The following is a 22,227-nucleotide window of genomic DNA, read 5'->3' as shown; positions in this document are numbered from 1 at the left end:
GGTGTGCTCCATGGTGCCAGCTGGGGGAGTTCCTGTCCCCATCTACTTGTTCGCAGTGCGCTGGTGTGCTGACAAACCATTCTGCAAAATGAGGCAGAGAACTGAGCTGGCTCAAGAAATAACTGTCAAGGGAGTAGTTCTTAACAGGAGTATCTCAGAGCAGTTGTTATGATCGAAGGGGTATGGGAATATGAATGACCTATTTTGGCACTGCTATATTTGGAACACGATGTTAATCTACTTGGATAGGAGAGGGGGTGAATGCTGTCTTCTTCATGTGTTTTTTCCCCAACTTCTCTGCTTCTTTCTCTTACGAGGCTTTTGTGAAGAAATGGGAGTTGGGGGTATTATGTGAACAATGAAACTTGCTAACCTCCAGTGAAGATACTTGAGAAATTCTCACACAAAAATCTAATTTTTATTTTAATAGATATGATGCTATCCGTAGTGTGTCATGGCTCAGTAATAAGCTTGAAACAGCATTTAGTAGCTCACTTCTGGAGGGAATTTGCCATTCCTGTTGACCGAGTAGCAACTGTCTCCTACTGCAGCGTGTGACTGTAACTTAATTCATCAAGCAGCTCTCCTATGAGGAAAGGTTGAGGGAACTGGGCTTGTTTAGTTTGGAGAAGAGAAGGCTCCGAAGAGACCTCATTGTGGCCTTCCAGTACTTGAAGGGGGCATATAAACAGGAGGGGGAACGATTGTTTGTGAGGGTAAATAGCGATAGGACAAGGGGGAGTGGTTTTAAGCTGAGACAGGGGAAATTTAGGTTAGATATTAGAAGGAAGTTTTTCACACAGAGGGTGGTGACGCACTGGAACAGGTTGCCCAAGGAGGTTGTGGATGCCCCGTCCCTGGAGTCATTCAAGGCCGGGCTGGACGTGGCTCTGGGCAGCCTGGTCTAGTGGTTGGCGACCCTGCACTCAGGAGGGGGGTTGAGACTCGATGATCCTTGAGGTCCTTTTCAACCCAGGCCATTCTATGATTCTATGATTAAGTAGATGAATGTAAAAGGTGTAAATGAGTAAAAGGTCTGCTGTTTGTCTTGCTTGAGAATATATTTACAATGTAGACCCTGAGGTGAAAAAAAAAATCAGCATTCTCAGTATTTGATGAGGCTACCTTATTAAGGAATTATGAAAGTATATTTCCTGTTATAAAGCATATCTCAACAAGCAGACAAATTTTACTGAATCTCCCCACTAACTTCTGGAAAATTGCATAGATGCTTAAGTACTTTCTTTGTATTTTAAGTGTTTGAATCAGAGTACAGCTACCACATAGACAGTATTGAATAAAGCATGTAGAGCTTTATGCATGGTTAAGTTAGACATCTTGTATGACATGCAGTGCAGCTTAGCTATGCAAGTTAAATGAGTCAAGGTAGGTTTTCGTATCAGATGTGTCTTCTTCTTTTTCCGGGGAAAAGAAGAAAGACACTTGTTTAATACTTTGCCTTGAGCAGGGCTGGGAGAGCAGTTGTAAGGTGATGGGTTTAGTGTTACTAAATCTGTTGGTAGTTTTCTAAATGGAATGGTAGGAAGGTACTATGGAGGTGGCATTAGGGAAGACTTGGAAAGCAAGTTCCTTAAAAAAATGCAGACCACTTGGATTAATTTAAAAATTGTCAAGCAAGAAATTAGCATCAGCTTGCGTTTTCATTAACTTCCTACAAAAACTGTTTTTAATGGTTGGTGTGATTCTGTACTGGATAGTATACTAGTAAATCAACTGATTACATCTCTTTGCTTACTCTGCCCAGCATCTTCCAAATCTTTTTTGTGTGCTGGGGAAAAAAAAAAAAGTCTCCATTATAGCTTTCCAGCTGCTTTCTCTAGTGTTATAAATAAAACTGAAAATAGCTGGAAAAAACATCTTTGAATGTCTAGAAGATAATAGTCTGTCGAAACACTCACTGAAGTGTTTCAAGGTGCTCTAGCCTAGTCATTTTGCTTTAGATGATTTGAAATGCACACTGCAGTTTGACTGGTTTAATATGCTAAATCATGTTCATAGATGTAATTTTAAGTATTTGAATACTTTAATACTTCCTAATGATGATTTCTTTCCAAGAAAATAATTGCTAACAGAGAGCAGGGTATAGTTTCGTGGCTGTTTCTGGGATGTTTCGAGCACAACTTGCCTGCCTTTGAACATCATGAGTATTTCTTGCTTTGTGCTAGTTGGGGCTTCTGTGTACTGAGGTTTGAGGAGCTGATGGAATTTAAAACCTTTCCTTCCTGTCTTCAGTGGCTGACTTGAGATGCATTTATTTATGAGCCTGTTTGGTGCTTTTGTATGAAAACAATTGTACAGGAAAAAAAAAGTGGAGAGAAAGGAAGGTGCTTGCTCATGTGTTGAGGGCTGGGGCCTGTTTCAAAGGCTCTTCTAAAACTTAAAACCATTATACAAGACAGGGGGCAAAATCTTGCAGTGATATGCAGAAGATGGTAAATTTAAATGTAAAAATGTTCTAAGGATAAGATTCAGAATAGTGTAGAAGGTAGCTGTTCAAACATCAAGAACTTCAAGCTTCTGAGTGACTGGATAATGGAGATCCAGGTTGGATATTAGGAACAATTTCTGCTCGGAAGGAAGTGGTAATGCGTTGGAGCAGACTGCCCAGGGAAGTGGTTGCTGTCCTTGGAGGTGTTCAAGAAATGTGTAGATGTGACGCAGAGGAACATGTTTTAGTGGGCATGGTGGTGATGTGTTGATGGTTGGATGAGATGATCTTAGAGGTCTTTTCCAACCTTTGTGTTTCTATGAAATGGCAAATGAAATCCAGTGTGAATAGTAGAGTACGCAGTGGGAAGAGAAGAGGTGGCTATGGGCTGCCTGTTTGCGGATAGAATGAGAACCTGGAATTTCTAATCAGTCTCTGACATTTTTAATTCAATGCCTCATTGCAGCACTGGGGAGAAAGACTGGAAGTGTTATTCCTGGGAGAGAGGAGAGAATAAAAAATGACCCGTGCTGCAGGCTCAGCTACAGTTCTTTTGTTGTAAGTTTGAATTTTGAATCCTCAGCTGTTTTCAGAGGTTGCAACAGAACTTTGGAGAAGCAGTGCCAACGTTAAGTAGCCTTCATGTGAAAAGCAGCAGAATTCATGGGATTTTATTTGGCAGATATTCCAAGATGAATCTAAAAATCACTACTGGGGCATGAAGGGAGAAGCTGGAAAATGATGAAGGGCATCAAATGAAATGAAGTGGTTCCAGTTGTGAGACGAGCTTGAAGTTCTGCTTAATGTGTTGAACTAAACAAGGAAACTTGCAGAAGAAAATTCCATTAGGACATGAAAGAAAAATTGTTTCTTCCTATTTTATTTGAATATTGAAAGTGAACAGTGAACTTCTTAAGGAGAAAGGATTCCTGTCTCCGTGAAACTTCAGTCTCTAATGTCTGAATATAAATTTTCATTGAACTATATGGCGCACTGCTTAATTTAGTTTTTCTTGGTACTCTGCGATTAGTTCAAATGTTAATGCTGCTTATAATAATGTACCTGTGCTAGCATGAGTGAGGTGAAACTTCAGTCCTTCTAGATCCTTCATTTGCCCTTGTGTTCTCACCATAGTTATAGGTGCACTTTTTTTCCAAAAAGAAAATATGGTTGGATATGGGAACGGTGACTCAGATTCTGCTTAGTATGTATGAAGTTTCTTCCACCTGCCTTTTCCAGGTCTATTTTATAATTCACTGCATTTTTTATATTTTGCGTGAGGTGTGCTGTTCGGTTTGATTTTCATGCCTAAAGAAAAATTAAAAGAACTTACGCTTTTCCTTGTGTTTTTTTTTTCCCTGTCTGATTGTAATAGAGGATAAAACTGTAGTTTACATTAGACATCTTACACATAGACATTATTCTTGTGCTGGAAACCTTGACAGATATGTTTAGTGGCAAAGCATGGTGCTGTATTCGATGTGCTTAAATTAACCTTGACTTTCAGGTAGCACAGTGCTTTCTTTTTTTTTTTTTCCTCATATATGTTTGTTTGTTATATTATTCTGAGTAGCTAACTGCTGAGCACCATGTTTACTGTAGACTGCGGCTTTCATTACCCGAGTAATAGGCTTGGAACCCTTTTAGCTTCCTTGGAATTCTAAAGATCTTTCAGTGTCTTGAGTGATGAATGTTTTGCGTACGTAATTCTGCATTGAATGTTTTTGGTGAGTTCTGGTTACTTCATGAAGAGACTGGTAGCTGGAAAGTTTGTCTCCCCATCCCTGTTTACATTAGTCAGTTTCGCAGAGTATTTCTCTTTGATGTAAACTTGTCTGTTTTTTTCTCTGCATGTAGTTGCAGAGGTACTACTTACTAGTAAAATTAGACAAGTCTAAAGACATGGCCAGGTTTTTAGTTACCTGAAGTTCTGGAGATAGCTAAGTGAGTTGTAGCTTTATATCATTATTACTGAAAATGGCTGCTTTTTTACTTGACCGTTATTTAGTTTACCTTTTCTCTTGGTTCTCTTGTTTTAGAGACTCTACAGCGGCGGGTAATTCACTGGTCCATAAGCGGTCTCCTTTACGTCGAAGTCATAAGGCATCAGCATCCTTGCCCAAACTGTCATTACGTGATGGACAGAAAGCCAAAAAGCCACCGTGTAAATTTGAAGAAGGTCAGGATGTCCTAGCTAGATGGTCAGATGGCTTGTTTTATCTTGGAACTATCAAAAAGGTAAACAATTGTTAAACCTCACTGCAGTCCTACAGTATGGTATGTTGATTAAGTAAGACAACTAAGTGAAACAATAGTGCTAAGATTAAATACATTCTTATACTTAGTCCTTTTACTCATGGATTCCACTGTATTCATGTTTTCCAGATAAACAAACTGAAACAGAACTGCTTCATTATATTTGAGGACAGTTCCAAGTCTTGGGTTCTCTGGAAGGACATACAAACAGGCAAGAGCTTCAGTGAAGTAGTCATTGTTTGGTATTTTATTTGTTTAGATTACTATATCTGTTAAAATAAATTGTTGCATTGTATTCGTGTTTCCAAAAGAGCGATGTAATTTAATGTGATGCAGGATCATACATTAGGCAAATTAAAAAACAATTTCTTTTCAAAAACTCTTGATGGTTACAGTTACTTTTTTGCTTTTTTGTTTCTGTGTAACCGTGTAGTTACACTTCTAAAAATAATTGCATTTCTGTTTATTTTGATGAGAGTAGAGTGTAATGCTGTCTTAACAGAAAACTCACGGAACCTCATTTGCATTGAATTTGTTCTGTTGTTTTCAGTTGAAACAGGATAGCATGGAAAGAAACCAAAGATTTTAAAATCCTAAACTTGAATGGAATTATCATATTTAAAAGTAACACCATAACTGTTTAACATAGAAATTGTTACAGATTTGAGGGTATTCATGTACTCTAAAGAAATGCTCAAGTATCAAGAGATGTCTGTGTTCTATTAACTTTGTTTTCTTGGACGTTTGGGAGAGTAGCAATTATTACAATAATCTAATGCTAACAAAGTGTTTATGACAATTCCAATGACAGTTTTGTCTGAAAATCAGTTAAAACTTGTTCATCAGATAAAAGTAATGGAAGCTGGTGTGGCTCCTGCTGATTTTTTGGTGTTTAAATAAAACATTCTTTTAATGAGAAAAGCTTTGTATTCATAATAAGAAAAACCCCAGAAGCTTCATTTCTGAGAAGCTTCTAAAATATTCTTACTGTATGGCACTAAGTAATGGCCACTAATACGTTTATGGTAAGTTGAACGTTAGTGCATGAATATGATAGCGCATAGATTAAATAACTTGTATTTTAATCTAGATTTTTACACTGATATGTGGTGTCAGTGAAGCAAGATGGACTTTTGATTCCAGTAAATTTTCTTTCTTTGCTGTGTGTTTGGGCAAACCTATCAAAAAGGTTTGCACCAAATTGTGCGTATAATATGTATTGAAAAAGAAGAACAAGCTGCTGCGAATACAGAACATATCTACCAATTGTCCAGATAGGATTTGTTGATGACAATTTCTCAGTATACATTTGCATTCGTTATTTATGGTTATTTAATTTTTATTGTTGTTAAGGAACCATGGAATACACAACATATAACCTGTATGTATTTGGCAGCCTATGAGAAGTGATATAAATGCTTGTAATACATTAAGTCCATTCAAAATGTCTGAGTTTATTTTTTGTTAGAGTGTTAGGCTCTGTAAAAATCTCTATCTACAATGTGTGGATCTGTAACTCATTTATAAAAAAGAAAATTATGCATGGGAATAGATCCAACTGTGGCTGTAGTCTGAAAATGACAACAAAAAATCACACTTCTGTCTTTTTCTAGGGGCCACTGAAAGTGGGGAAATGGTCTGTACAATATGTCAGGAAGAGTATTCAGAAGCACCGAATGAAATGGTTATATGTGATAAATGTGGGCAAGGTAACTAGATTTTTTCCTATTTCCTGCATTTTAAAAAAATCTTTGTTTTCTGAAGGAAGATGTTGACATGGCTACCACTGATTGCTCAACTGATCTTAGATTTCATAGCTCTTAGAGTCTATTAACAGGTCAGTGAATAATGGTAGTCCATGTGACTAACATCTATTCTGTACGGAGAGTTACTTCTTTTACGAAGAAGATTTAAAGATTTTGTTACTAAGGTTTTTGATCAGGTGTTTGGCACTTGGTCAAGGATAATGCTTTCTAGTTCCATTAAAATTATATATAGTTGCTTTTCATTAATGTTTTCCTTTGCTATTTTTATAATGCCTTGGTTAATTATTTCTAATACAGGTTATCATCAGCTGTGCCACACACCAAATATTGATTCCAGCGTGATAGATTCAGATGATAAATGGCTCTGTCGACAGTGTGTTTTTGCAACAACAACTAAGGTGTGTTTCTAGAAGAAGCACTTGATACATATTACTTACTTGTTTCAACTTGAAACGAGCAATTTCTCCAGTTAATCTTATGTGAATGGGAAAGATGAATATTTTGGAGACTAATATTAATTTTAGAAATAGATGACATTTGTCTTTGAATTAGCATTTAAGTAAATATGCTAGTATAGTAAAGCATAAGTATGTATGAGAGCATTTAGTTTGATTATTGATGAATTTTGGTAACTTTAAAATTAAAGGATTTGAAAGTTTCAGAAACGTATGATTGTTTTGGTAAACTAGCGTATTGATTTCAAACAGAGAGGTGGTGCGCTTAAGAAAGGACCAAATGCCAAAGCACTGCAAGTCATGAAACAAACTTTACCATATAACGCAACAGACCTTGAATGGGATGCAGGTCATAAAACCAATGTCCAGCAGTGTTACTGCTATTGTGGAGGACCTGGAGAGTAAGTAAACAGATGATCTGCCTGAAATTTTCTCCATAATGCATTTGCAAACCTTGACTCGATCCTGTAGACTTGTACTCGTGACTTTGTTTCTCTTGTGTAGAGAAATTAAACTTGATGTGATGTAGAATTTTAAATTACTCATTATTTTAAAAATAACTCCTGGGAGATACATTAATGATGTCTTTCATCCTTGCGTCGTATCTTTCAGTTTGCTTCAGTTTTGTCACATGACCTCACGTAACACTGTCCCTTCTACAACAAGCAGTAATGTAAATTTTGTTGCATTGCTGCTGTTTTGTGCTTGAGAGCTGATCTTAGAGTTGTAGGTGGCATTTTTCTAATGATACAACTGTGCATAGTCACAAATATAAACTGATGTCCAGATAAATTTATTAAACTTTGTTAAAATAGCTATATGTATTTTCAAGTTCTTTGTTTTTAGAAAGGCATGCTGATAAAATGTTGCCTGTTAATTTAAGTTTCTATATATAAACAGTGACACCCTGAAAAAGAAATGGGAATATTTTGTTGCTGTGTTATTGTTTAGATTTGCATAGATGCTGCACTGTCTGTTCACGTGAATAAAATTATGCTGAGTTGTTCCCTTGCGTTTGGGTCAGAATTAATGTGAGGATAGCGTGAGATAGAATCCTGTCTGATCTGTAACATTATGCCCTATATTGTAATTATTACAAGGGTGGGGAAAAAAGGTGTTCTTTCCTCTTGAGGGTATTATAAGGAGCAAGGACGTCCAAATAGGTAGAGCTGAATACTCTGGTATCTGCATGAGTGAATGAACGAGTACGGCAGCATTGAAGATTTGAAGTCAGGGCAAGTCAGAGTCCTGTGAAAAAGCAAAGCTTTTAAGTTTCTACTTAATTTATTCCTAGTCATTCTTTACTAAAAATTGTTCACTGTGGAACTAAATGATGCTGAGATATCCTTACAGATAACTGTGGAAATTACTTTATGTCAGAAGATCCCTTGCTATTTAATCTAAATGTAATGAAGAGTCACCTTGAGTAACTTACCATACATCTTGTTTTTTCTTTCTATTGGTGAAGCTGGTATCTAAAGATGTTGCAGTGCTGCAAATGTAAGCAGTGGTTCCACGAGGCTTGTGTGCAGTGCCTCCAAAAGCCAATGCTTTTTGGTGACAGGTAAGAAACTCGCGCTGTACCTTATAGTTGTTTTCATTTTAAATGGGGAAGAAGTATCTCATAGATGAACTTTTAATAAAGCATGTGTAGTACTTAAGTGTTTTTCAAAAACATTGTGGTGAGTTTAGCACAGAAGTTTACAGAAAACAAAATGTGTTCAGGCACCAGGGGAGTGCTTTTTGGCATCTTTTTAAACAGAAACATTAAACAGCCTTTAAACAAAAGAGAAAAAGAAAATTAGGGAGAGGTCATCAGTGGATAGCTGATTTCAAACTGTTATGGACTTAAGTTTTTGTAGAGGTTCATTATGCTATAGGCTGCTGGGGGATCAGAAGTGTTAAAGCAGAACACCGTAGTGGCCTTACAACGCAGATAAGGGTTTTCTATATCTCACCATGTAGCGCATAAGCAACATCACTGTGCTTTGAAGTAGGCGGTCAGTTCATATGTGCAGAACAGAAGATCCAGCAACTGTGTGAAAATTTGCCATTAGTGAAACAGGGTAGATAAAATGTTTTCCCGTTTCCCTACTTGTTCCATTGCTTGTAGCTCATTAGTGCTTCTGTTTCCATCTAACTTGTTTACGTCCCACCAACTATTTTCCTGGACGCTTAGAACTATTAGAGGGAACTGGAGAATCAGGATGGATAGTCAGATGACAACTCTGTATGTTCTGTGTTCGTGTGTGATGAGTGGAGCAAAAAGGAAATGAGAAAGGGCATTGGTCTGTGCTTTTGTTTTAGGAAGAGCTTGGAGTAGTTGGAGCAAATGAGAGAGAAAACTGGATTAAGGAATCAAGGAGCATCTAATATGTGATCTGTTGTAGTTTTGTTTAGCACTTGGTTGGGCTGAATGTTTGTATGAAGAAATTAAGACCTAGGAAATGCTCCTTTAAATGCATACTTGCACTTGTGCATAGGCTTCTACATTTGAATGAAAGGAATAGGGACACTGGGGAGTGTAGTCACAAGTTAGGGGAGAAAAGAAGGAAGATGTGGAGTGTAAAACTTATGAAGTAGAGACCACTACTGGGTCAGATATAAGACAGTGCGCACTGTGGAAATTAATGGCAGCTGTTAAAACCTCTTGTATGCACATATATGTTTACCGGCACCCACCACCCAGTCATACATACATGTACATGTGTATATTTTTTTAGGTTTTATACGTTCATTTGCTCAGTTTGCAGTTCTGGACCAGAATACCTCAAACGTTTACCCCTGAGATGGTAAGTGCAATTAAAATAAAGAAATAATTGAATATAAGTGCTGCTTTTCTTGTTGGTATTTTGAATTTCCTTGTTAAGAAGGAAATTCACTTGCTGTCTTTGGTCATTTCCTGAGTTGTTCTTGTATGAATAGGGATAGTTTTTCTTTCGAAGTTTATTCATAAATGCGTGCGTATTTGCACTTGGATTCTCTTGGGATTTATTCCTGGAATTGTTCAGTAAAGTTGCACCTAACTACTTGCTTATTGTCTATTTGAAGATTGCAATACCTAAACAGAAGTCCTTTATTCAGGCTTTGTCTTGCTGTTAAATTAAGTGAAATATGTCAAGTATCAGAGTAAGCACCTTGACACTCTTTACAGTAGTTTACTTGCTGGAATTTCATGTTGTAGTTTGAAGTACTTCAACTGCAGCTTGTATTAGAAATAATACCAATTTAATGGATACATGTGCTGACAAGCGTAAGTTGAAAATTACCTTGCTAAATTTTAGTTTGTCAGAATACTTACATGAATTCAGAACTGTTTTGGAATTTACAGGAATGAGAATGTAATGAGAATGTGAGATGAGGCAGAAATGCATGTGTGATACAAAGCAGCAGCAGCCACATTAGGAAGAGAAATGATAGGAGATACCATAATGTTTCTGGATTGAGTGTTTTATGTTGTGCTTTAATAGTCTAACTACATTCTACTAATCTTTTTTTTTTTTTTTAAAAAGTGATTTCATTATGTCAAAGAAAAGTAGTTGGGGATTTTTTTTTGTGACTTCAAATATTTCTGAATTCTAGGGTAGATATAGCACATCTATGCCTTTACAACCTAAGTGTTATTCACAAGAAAAAATACTTTGATTCGGAGCTTGAACTCATGGCATACATAAATGAAAACTGGGATAGATTACATCCTGGTGAGGTAAGTAATTGGAATAGTCTTCCTTCCCCACCTTTCACTGAGTATGTGTCCTGGAAGTTAGTGGGAGATCGGGGACCTGTGAACTGTTTTATGTAGGATACTAAATTCCTTATTACCATAATATCTGGTAACTCCAAATGATGGAGAGATCACCTTCAATTTCCTTGCAGAATTAAAATGTTTAAGTTGTGTATGTTTTTCTGAGCTATAAAATTTCATTTTATTGCCTGCATGGCAACTTTATTATATTACTCAACTGTTTATTGTGTAGCATATGTATATTGTTTTTATTTTTTAATTGTCTCATAGTTGCTAGAATATTTTCATGGGTGCAGACCAGTAAACCTATGTGCAGAACTGAATGCGGAGTATATTTAGTATGAAAACGTCAAGGTCTCTAAGCTGTAATACGTAACAAATCACTGCACACAAACATTTCCTCTTTCCTCCCTGTTCTATGCAAGAGTGTGAGCAGTTTGTCTACTGGTCTTAAGGATTTGGACTCTCCTTCCAGCTATTTGATATGCTGGGCTGTTATCAGTAAATCATGTAGGAAGTCCGTTTTTCCAAGCGAATTGACTTCATGTTTAATATAGAGGAATGATGTAGGTAGTCTTTTGTTTCTGCATTTAAGGTTGAATGGAAAATTTTTTTTTTAAATTGAAATTGGCATACTGCAAGTGGAGCGTGGACTTCTTTCTTGCATAAATGTCCAAAGTTTTGAAACTTTTAAACATAGGTGGCATGTAAACAGTTGGAAATTCTCCTCACGTATTTCCTACTTCTATATTTCTTTTCAGTAAATTAATCCATTCATACTAGCAGGTACAGCATGAGAATGAAATGTGTGTTCTTGGTTTAGATGATTGACACACGGTATTACTTTTCATAGTGGAAAATACTTTAGAATACATATGTTCGGATCATGAGTGGTCTACGTGGGAAACCCCACAAATAAGTAGGAGGGAGGAGAGGAGAATCCAAAATGAGAAATGGCTACTTGTTTTTTTTATTTTTTATTTTTGAAAGACTGTATTTTGAGTAAGCACATAAATGCTATGTTGAGGAAATGTTTGAGGCTGATTATTCTGGTAAGTTTCTAAATGTCTCTCATGACACTGGGGAATGTTATATCTTGAAAAAATGAAGGCAAGTGTATTTTACCTTTTCTGATAATCTGTTTTCTTTGTTGAGCAGAAACTAGTCACAGAATAACATACAATACTAATGCTTTGAGTTTTCTGGTAATATTCTTAGTTTGCTGCTGTTAGAAATGGTACATCTTTCTCTAGGTGTTCAGAATTGAGTAAGTATGAGTAGAATTGAATGATCAGTAGAATTGAATTAGTATTAGTAAGATAGGAGTAAATGGTGGAATTATTTGTGTTCTTAAGCCAATATATTTTTATCACGCTACCATTAGTGTTGCAATAAAAATACTGTAGTTTTCTGTAGCTATGTGCTGCAGAATTACAGAACTTGTGGATAGTAATGGGTTGTATGAATATATACAAAAAGATACCTAAAAAGAGCTGTTACTTTGTCATAAGTCAGTCAGATTTCTCTTCTATTTGGCAGTCAAGTGGTTTGACTGAATCTTGCCATGTTAAAAGATGCGTTCTTTTTTGAGTACATATTGAGATTTTAGAAATTATTCAATTTGTTAGCTCTCGCTTGATCAGAATTGTATCATTTACGAAGAATCAGAGGACTTCTTTTTGAGCTGCAGTTGTACAGTTTGTTCTGTAGTATCCCTACTAATATTCAGACTCTGTGAACTGTTGGCCAGCTCTATACTTAAAGGTCAGTTGACTGCAGATCCAATTGGATATAAATTCTGGAGCATTTTGGCATAGCAGCTGAAAATATTGTAGCTACACTACTATATTTAAAAATATTCTTACTGTAAATTTTAATATATAAATGTTGTGCCCGCCTCTTTATAGTCATCAGTGCAGACAGAAACGGGAATTAGGCCTTTGGTCAGGATTTTCATTAAAGCAATCACCAATAAAATAATTGACGTTCTTGTACTCTGCTTACAGTCTCTTACTTTGGGTGCACTTAGTGCTACTGAGGAACTCATGTTAATGGTCCTGGAAAGGTAGACTAGTATTGCTCTTGTATACTAAAACATTTTGAAATGTTTTTCTTGAACTTCTTAAACAAAAAACTTAGGTTCTTTGACCTGGGCTTGTTCCTGGTGTAAATTCTGTCAATGTGAATCACAAAATATATGGGGTTTAAAAAAAAAAAAAAAAAGACTAAAGGACTAACATTAGGGTTAGGTAGTTTCTACAGGAAATATATGTATATTTTTAAATGTACTTCACATCCAAATCTATAGTTTTAATGACTTAGAGTAACTGGAAGCTTTCTATTACTGAAGAATTAGACTGCTTAAATAATTTCTTAATACTTCACAGCTGGCAGATACACCAAAATCTGAAAGATATGAGCATGTACTGGAGGCATTAAATGATTACAAGACCATGTAAGTTGTTGGTATTTTTATTCTAAATGCATGCAAGTTTGTTATTTGTAGTTGTTAGTCTCCTTTGCTGAGTCTATCTGATAATCGCTGTGGCTGCATTAACATTGACATCTTGAATACTGTTTCTGTTTCAGAGTATAACACCCCATACCTATTTGAGTGGATCCCAGATCATGAGAAAAATTGTGTTTTAATTTTCATCCTCTTCCTAGTTCTCATTCTGTATTTTTAGATTGAGTATTGTGTTAGCAGGAAAAGGTGAATAAAATAGCGTTAGGATGAGTGTTTCAATTTGCATAGATTTGTTTTGCATGAATGCTGTATTTTAGAAGTTGCTTTCCCTGGATTCAGAATGTTAACAATGAATTTAAAATCATCTAGGTTTATGTCTGGAAAAGAAATAAAGAAAAAGAAGCATTTGTTTGGCTTGAGAATTCGTGTTCCTCCTGTGCCACCAAATGCTGCTTTAAAGGCTGAGAAAGAACCAGAAGGAACTTCTCATGAGTTCAAAATTAAAGGCAGAAAATCATCTAAACCAATCCCTGATGTGAGGTAAAACAATCCCATGATTTTTTAGAAATGTTGTAGTAGATAGGAACTACTTCAAGTATATTTTTGGTGCCTGCAGAAGTCCTGTTCATTATAGAATGTACACTTCTAAATAAAGAAGGACTGTTTGTGTGTTTTAAAAAAAATATTTTTAAGTTGTGAACTGATGTAGTTGCATGTTCTCCTTAGAAGGTGATTATGAGAGCAGGGTCTTCAAGCTGAGTAGTTTCCTATTATGATCCTTTTGAAAAACAAAACACAAACCAAAACGACCATTGTGATGTTTGGCAGTAAGAATAACTCAAACTGTCTTAACTTCACTGCCACTAGGGGGGGAAATATCTTTTCCTGTTCCAGAGTTGTTATGCAATGCTATAACTAGGTTTCCAAATAGGAAATACGATATGCAGTTATAGCTTGCAGTAGGAGTTGTGCTGTTTCTTTAACCGACGCTTGTTCATTCCTCTTCAACATTAGGGAATCAGTAATGTCACTAGAAAAAACTTGTATCTGTTTATGTTATTCTAGAGGCAAATTGTTTAGCTTTTACATGACAACTTTGATTTGCCAGGATCTCATTTAGCACAATGTGTATTCGTTGCCAAAGGAAAGCATTTATTCTTTGAAAATTATCGTCAATAATACAGAAAAAAATATAAATTTTCTTCTAGGGAATTAAGTAATGGTATAGAAAGAAAGGGGAAAAAAAAATCAGTAGGTCGTCCACCTGGTCCCTATACAAGAAAAATGATTCACAAAACTCCAGAGTCGTCTCCTCTGGTAAGGTTTTGGATATGTTTATTTTATTTTCTCTAACTGAATTATCATTTTTGATGAAAAATATAATCGGTTAATCTAAATCATGATATTCCTCTCCCCATTTGCCCTCAAACTAAGCTGAATAAGCAATTAAAACTTAATCTGAAGTACTCTTCTTTTTTCTTAGGATACTGAACCAGTTCCAGTGATAGAGACCCCAGCCTTGGAATTACCCTGCTCTGTTGGGTAAATTTAAAAAAAAAAAAAAAAAAAAAAAAAAAAAAAAAAAAAAGCTTAAGCTATTTTAATAGCATGTCATTTATTTGTTTGCTTCTGAAATGTCAACTCAATTTTTACTATAAGATTGCTTTCATTACATGGCAACCCTGTTATCTTGCATATCAGGAAATCCGATGGAACTGCACATTCATCCAATACCTCAGATGTGGAATCCACAGGTGCTGCCAGTATGAAAGAAACTACCTCATCTAGCATATCCAGACATTATAGGTAACTATTCAATTACTTTAAACCCTTAATCAATATAGTAGATAATATCCTCATTTTCACAAGATTTTTTAAGGGGGGACACAAAGCAAGTAGTTCAGCAATACTTCACCTGTAATAAACAAGTTACAGAAATCATACAAGAGTTATCTTGCCAAAGCATTACTCCTAATGTTCTAAGTCTAGTTTCTTGAAACCCGAGGTTTTATTAATCTTCCAGTGAGTTTGGAGACTTTTGGGTAACTTCGACTAAATCGGAGCTAGATACTTTCAGAGAGATTGTATTTCAACAAGCTTTAAGATTCACACTTGGATGTCAGAGAGATTCAAAACAGCAACTCTCTTTAAAAGAAAAAAAAAAAAGACAAAAAGGCAGTTTTCCAGTCATCTGCAGTATAGTCACTGCCAGTGATGTGTGATGGGTACTTTTCAATTAAAAACAAAAACAAATAAGCTTTGGCAAAGCAAAGATAGAAAATAAGGAGACTGATGCAAGTTGTGAGGCAACTACAGTAGATATGAAACAGATATGAGTATTCCAAAATGTGTAGGAGAATGGAGAAGAACTTAAGATGTTGCAGAGAATATGGGATATCTGAGGATATGGGAGTTTGCTGGTAATTGTTATAATGAGCTACTGAGGTGTGAAGTAGAGCTGTAAATTGATTGCGGGAATCTAATGAAATAGAACAAAATAAAACGATTTCTTCTCGCATGGGTGCTAACTATTGTTCATTGTAAATTTAAAATGCACACTTACATTACTTTTACAGGGAAGAAGTAAACTCCATAAACACTTTCTGACTTTACCTTTCTCACAAAGGTCACAAAAGAGCATGTGTACCCTGTATTAATTTTGGCAACTTTTGTTTTGGAAGGTTTATGTACTCATGTTAGAGAACAGCGAGTATGCTGTAGATTTTACAGTCTAAAAGTTTGACTCAGTCCTCATAAATAATTATAACCCACTTTTATGCAAATAAATTACTACTTGAACCTTCCTCTGATGTGGTTGCTCAGTCTGTATTTGGTAGATGGATCCTTGGTCTATGTATTATGTCTCCTCTTTCTGGTACGTGCTATTAAGTTCTTTTGTAAGTCATTTATGTGTGCATTACTGCAACAAATAATCTGTCTTCCTAAACTCTTCTGTCTTACAGAACTCTGAAACAAGGAATTAAGTTGTTGTTTTATATTTCCACAGTTTATTGCATTGTTGTTTTTTTTAATGTTTAAAAGATGCACTTTTTTCCCCTCAGGAGTCTTGAATAACAAAGTAAGCATACTGTTTAATTTAGGTTTTGCTTTAGAATGTGCAAACTTTAGATGCAGGCTTTTATGTAAGGATTTTTATCTTGAATGCTTAATATTTGGGTGATGGTTTATTCTTGGATGTCAGAAGCTCCTATTTTTATTACCAGATACAAGTATGCACAAGTTCTTCATATACATATTTTTCTGGCCAAATACAATAAATGTTTGGATGGTCAAATGTGCACTATTGAAAAAGTCTACATGACTACTTTCTGTTCTTTTTTCATGTTGTCAGTTTAAATTTGCTGGGATATATTCAACTTGCAGGGGAGGGAACCCATTGCGTGGGGGGAAAAAAGCCAACAGAACAACTTCTGCAGATAGTCCTTTTTTATTTATAGTGTTCACCAACATAAGATTTCAAACTTTAACGGTACAGCTTTTTTGTGACGGGCCTACCTGCGTGATAAAGCTGTATTTTTAATTTACTAATCCAAGCACTTTTGGGGCAAATCCCATTGAAGAATTTTTTGAAGTTTGCTTAAGATTGGAAGTCATCTGAATCAAAATGGTACTCTAAAGATACCGAGGCATAAGCTAATATCATTTAACTAAATTTTCTGACACAAGTTAACTTGGGCAGTATTTGCTATGTAAATCTCTTTTGCAAGTGTCATATTAATCATCTGTATACAGGTAATAAATATTAAAACTGAAAACTAGAACAACGGTTATGAATTGAGTTTTATGCTTTATAATTTCTGTGCATTGTGAATGTGTGTTTCCTGAAGTTAATGCTTGCGTTTATTTTATTTTTTTAGTAGTTTATCTGACTCAAGAAAAAGGACTCGTACAGGAAGAACTTGGCCTGCTGCAATACCGCATTTGAGAAGAAGAGGTCGCTTTCCACGAAAAGCACTCCAGACTCAAAATTCAGAAATAGTGAAAGATGATGAGAGCAAGGAAGATTACCAGTATGATGAACTCAATACGGAGATACTTAACAATTTAGCAGATCAGGAGTTACAGCTCAATCATCTAAAGAACTCTATTACTAGTTACTTTGGTGCAGCAGGTAGAATAGCTTGTGGTGAAAAATACCGTGTTTTGGCTCGTCGGGTGACACTTGATGGAAAGGTGCAGTATCTTGTGGAGTGGGAAGGAGCAACTGCATCCTGACTGTAGGACTGAACATTATGTTCACTGCACTGTCATCTGTAAGTACAGTTCATAATGCAGAGCCATGAGAGAAGTGTGTCTTTAAATGTTTCTAAAAACAAAACAAAACCAATTTAGCCTTAACATGTAATTGTTATCATTACAGCTCTTGTGATAAAGACTTATCTTTTTAAAATCAGATCTGAAACTTAAATTTTTTAATCTGAACACTGTTAGATTGTTTTAGGTTGGGATATTTTGGGTTACAATTGCTTAAAAATGTGCATGGTGTTTAAAAAAAAAAAAAAACATTTTCTAGAGAACATTCCATGGATACAGTTATTGTGATTTAGAGAAATATTATGTAGATAGCACAAATCTTTGAAATTTTTTTGGTTTGTTTTCTTACCCAAATGTTTGCAGAAATGTATTTCTATTTCAATACTTTCTAGATTTCGTAAGTGCAGTGTATATAATGCCTACTGAAGACTGTAAAATACTGAAGTTTTCTTTCAAACAGTGTAAAAAAAAAAAAAAAGAAAAAATATATTGAGCCTGTAAATTGCTCTGTGACCAGACTTCATTGTCTTCTTAATATATTCTGTGTGTGTGCGCATGTGTTTGTGTATATACATATGTATATATGCACGCACATACTTGTGTGTGTGTGTGTATATATATCTGTGATTGTGACCTATGCAATACAAATTATGGGATTGGACAGCTTCTGAGTATACATCCCATAATTCTTTTTTCAGGAATAGTTGCCAGTATTTACACAGCAGCATTTCTTCTCAGGCTTATTGGGTGCTGTTGCTTTCTGTGTACTAAGGAAAATGTCAAACCAGTGCAGCGTGTTCTGGCAATGGGTGCAGTCCTTGATGTTCATATGCCTTGGGGTAATATATTCCTTTCTTTTCCATGTGACTTAACAGTTAAAAAAAAAAAAAGCGCAGGATTAGAACATTAACAACTAGAAATAACTGTTTAAAAGCTATTGTGGCACATTGATTGTAAATTGTGTCCCATTTATAAACTAAGTTGACGGGAGTTGCACAAGATTCCTATGTATGTGTAGAAACAGTCATATTTTGGTAAAGGTAGTATAAGCAAAGTGTTATTGCACAGGGTCAACAAAAGTATGTTGCCATTTGAAGTAACATTAATGGTTTTAATACAATATTACCTCTTTTGTTTTTATAAAACGTACCAAGTTCTAAATTGATATGTTCATTTTACTTGTTTTTTAATCAGAAACGTCTCCTGCCAGTATTACGTGTTCTGTCTGCTACTTTTGAGGGGGGATAGCCAAAGAGTGAACGGAGGAAGAATATTTTTACATTAGTGGTTACTCAGTGTACAGCATAAGCTTTCTTCTCTTACGATTACAGTTGACCACCAAAATAAAATTAAGCAATGTAAATGACAGAGTGGTTTAAAATTTACAACCTGAGTTAGTACTTTCTTATTCCATTACTTGATTATTTGACTCCTTTTTTTCTGCTCATCTTGACAGGGTGATTTTCTTCTAATTATTATTTTTTTCCTGTCACCTTATAGCCAAGGGAAACCTTTAATCCTGTGCTTGGTTTATGACTGGCTTGGTAATACTAGCTTTATAAAAATGCTAATTAAAAACTGCCACCTCTGTTTATCTTTACTAAATTTTTTTTCCTCACACCCTCAGCTATTAATTTAATGTTGCCTTGTCTATAGCTGCAATATTTTGATAACACAACATCTTCATGTTAATTTTTTGAATGTTTATATATTGGGATAATGCAAAATGTAAAGCCTTTGTAACCTTACTCACAACATCTGTATTTGTCTATTTCACTTTATCCAAGTCCTTTAATTCTAACTGAACACCAGCAGTATTTTCAGTAAAGCTTCAGCATTTGAAGATGAATATTGGAATAAATATTGGAATGTACTTGGGGACTTCAGCTGGGGGTGTAGGGAGGGGAATATTTGTCAAACTGTCCATAGTCTTAATATTGTGAATGTCATTGTTTCATTTTATTATGATGGTTGAATTGACTCTGATGTTCAGTTTGTATTTTTGGAATTGCTTTTTTCTTAGAATTAAAGACCAACATTAAATGTGTGGGTTTTTTTTTTTTTTGAGAGAAGAGTGAGTTTTGGGTCTTTATTCTCCTGAAATCCATACTTGTGATTGCCTTCTGTCCACAGTTCCTCTATCTCTGGCTTGCTTGTTGCTCTTCTAGAGATACTTGCCCTGTGCATAGATGCTAACTAGTCTTCCAGCTGCACTTGAGAGATGCTTTGTTGCAAGGTGTCATGTACTGGAAAATGCTACAGTGGTGCTGCTGAAGCTATGGCTAGAGTAATACAAATGGCTTTCTCTCATTTTATGTGAATCTTATTGTATGTGGTAATGGAGTGGAAAAATACAAATGTTGCTGTATGTAACGATTTTCTTTTAGTTTGACTTAATCATTTTTTGTATGCATGTGTGTAAATATATGTAACTCAGCTTTGTTGTGGTCACTGATTTAGAACATTTCCCTTGTGTACCAAATTTGATACTTTTTCCATTTTATATTATTTGTATCACTGTAATATTTAGATAGGAGAACTCTGTCTTGAGGCCATCCTAAAAAATGTAGGCATCAAATAGATAAACAAGACAGCAAAGAAATAATGACACATTACCGGTCCGGATTCTGAAATAAATATCATAGCAAACTATTTGTCAAATCCTTGTTCAGAAGAAAAATTTGAAAAGGCACTTTTTCCTCTTTAGCTTGAAGAGGAGTTTTCTGTGCTCTTCTATGTGTAACAGGTATTTGATATGAGTTTAATAAGAAATTTTGAAAGGTCTTTCAGTGTGATAAGTGAATGTCAGTATTTTGTTTTAACGTGGAAGACTAGAAACCCAAATGAGACCTTGAAGGTGAAGGAAAGCAGTTTGTTGCCTTGCGAGCAGGAGGAAAGATAAGTGGATCAATAGAAAAGTAGTCGAGTGTTTGAAACATCTTACTCAAGTGATCTTTAGTGTTGTATTTTAAAAGGGAATTGGTGTCTTCAGATGGAACATACCAAGGCTGGAGATGGAGCAGTAGTCAGAACACAGTGATAAGGATGAACTGGACAAGAGCATCGGTTCTGTGCACTGAGGGAAGAGGATGGATCTTCAAATACTACGCAGGTAACATTTTCAGGCTTTAAACCATGTCACTTCCCTAGTTCCCTGATGTCTACCTGAATGAGAAGTAACTTTGCGGTTAAGGATATGATGGCAGAAAATATTTTCTAGAAATGGAGAAAAGGGTTTAGTGTGGAATTTTGCATTTAGTCAATGTGGAACCTTATGCCTAAATATCTTTGTGGAGGTGTCGGGTCTATTTAGATCCTAGTTAGGTCAGAAAAAATGGGAACAAGTGAGGGAAAATGTTCAACCTAATGTTCGAGGGAGAGTTGAGTTTTGGAAATTGAATCCATTGCCTGTAGATAACTGTTTAAAGAAGAAAAAGGGAAAGAATCCTTAGAAGTTGCTGAAGAAAGTTGAAAGGAGAATGACCATCTTTTGAAAAAGACAGTACAGGGCAATTAGAAAAACAAAAAGAAGAGTAGAAACAAACTGTGCACAGTGTAAGAATGAAGTTGGAATTCATTGTTTTTGACACCTCCATCTTTCAGCAGTTATGAAATAGGATTTTGTACTGTGTCATTTCACTTGAACTCTGTGGTTTTTATCTTAACAAGAATGCATTGGACATAGTTATCTTTTTTTAGTTCCTGTTTATATATTTCTATTTCTGCTATAGTTTTGGGATCGTTCTTGACATGCATTGAAAACTTCCATCTTTCATTTGGGGCATCATAGTGGTTTGGCCATGACATGTAGAAACGCAGAACTGAAAGCTAGCTCATTTCTGCTGGTTTTGGTTGGCTGGTGTTGTTTTTTTTTTCCCCAGATTTCTGTAGTGAGATCCATATACCGTGAAATAAAGTTGTTCTGATTTTTATTCATATCAAGGTACTTCGCTTTGCATGTATGTGCATTGTATACGCATACATACATACAAGTGCATGAATGCTCATGTCCAAGAAACACGAGAAGAACTTGAATTGTATTTAATTAAAATGAAAAATTATTACTTTTAATGAAGTCTCTAAGTGGGCTGTGAAATGCTTATTAAAAAGTCTTTGAAGGATTGTTTAAAAAAAATAAATATTAATTCAGTTCTTACCTTCACCTGCTTTTTGTTTTCTGTTTGTGGTAACGAGCCTGGCTGTTGTACGTGCTCACATACCCTCGAGTTGCAGAGAAGTGCACCACTGGCACCTGAGTGTGCTTCCACTGCCCAGTCTTGTGGCGTCATCTTGCGAAAGGGAAGCTGCTGGGAAGAATGCTTTCAGGAGAGACAGCATAAGTGAATAATGGTTCAAGCATCCTTTTTGTGTGCCTTTGTGCGCGTGTGTGTGAGACTAACTCTAGTATTTCAAACTTGAAGAAACAGCTGTGTTGTTCTGCAATCTCAAAAGCTGCAAAATCACAACAGCAAGGTTTCAAAGCTTTTTAATTGCCTTAACACCCCATGGTCGTTTTGTGTTGGTAATACTACTTACAATTGGCTAGCCTACTTTTAAGTGCTTTCTACCAGCAAATTGATGCAGTTTGACTGCTTCATCAGCTTTTACAATTTGGTTCATTGATTACTTAATTTAAGCCACTGCAACTTTTCTCAAATGTCAATGCAGTGTTTTACTTTTAACTGGAAATCTGATTTTAACCAAGACTATTGTTGTCATTTTTTCAGAAGACCACCTTCAACTGTAATTTTTCTGGCTTAACTATCACTATTTTTAAAAAACACTGACAAAATTACTTGTGTTGTAGTAATTAA

The 22,227-nt window shown here is 35.6% G+C and overlaps 1 protein-coding gene across 4 annotated transcripts in view; it reads left to right on the top strand.

Moving 5' to 3' along the window:
* Window positions 1-21,575, top strand: part of MTF2 (metal response element binding transcription factor 2) — a 44,222-nt gene extending 22,647 nt beyond the window's left edge. For 2 of the 4 annotated variants that reach the window (XM_021404797.1, XM_021404795.1), the window contains exons 2-15: window positions 4,489-4,687; window positions 4,835-4,916; window positions 6,319-6,414; window positions 6,769-6,869; window positions 7,179-7,327; window positions 8,395-8,490; window positions 9,650-9,718; window positions 10,509-10,632; window positions 13,059-13,126; window positions 13,508-13,678; window positions 14,347-14,455; window positions 14,622-14,680; window positions 14,840-14,944; window positions 17,017-21,575. In XM_021404797.1, the coding sequence (XP_021260472.1) occupies window positions 6,339-6,414; window positions 6,769-6,869; window positions 7,179-7,327; window positions 8,395-8,490; window positions 9,650-9,718; window positions 10,509-10,632; window positions 13,059-13,126; window positions 13,508-13,678; window positions 14,347-14,455; window positions 14,622-14,680; window positions 14,840-14,944; window positions 17,017-17,374 (1,485 nt within the window). In that variant the 5' untranslated portion in view covers window positions 4,489-4,687; window positions 4,835-4,916; window positions 6,319-6,338 and the 3' untranslated portion in view covers window positions 17,375-21,575. Of the gene's footprint in view, window positions 1-932; window positions 3,008-4,488; window positions 4,688-4,834; window positions 4,948-6,318; window positions 6,415-6,768; window positions 6,870-7,178; window positions 7,328-8,394; window positions 8,491-9,649; window positions 9,719-10,508; window positions 10,633-13,058; window positions 13,127-13,507; window positions 13,679-14,346; window positions 14,456-14,621; window positions 14,681-14,839; window positions 14,945-17,016 lie in introns of those variants that run through there. The other 2 variants (XM_021404794.1, XM_021404796.1) reach the window with 2 other exon arrangements.

The sequence above is a fragment of the Numida meleagris genome, chromosome 7 (genome assembly GCF_002078875.1).
Source record: "Numida meleagris isolate 19003 breed g44 Domestic line chromosome 7, NumMel1.0, whole genome shotgun sequence".
Lineage (NCBI taxonomy): Eukaryota > Metazoa > Chordata > Aves > Galliformes > Numididae > Numida > Numida meleagris.
Note: the sequence above shows the minus strand (reverse complement) of the source record. Positions and strands in the feature narration are given on the sequence as shown.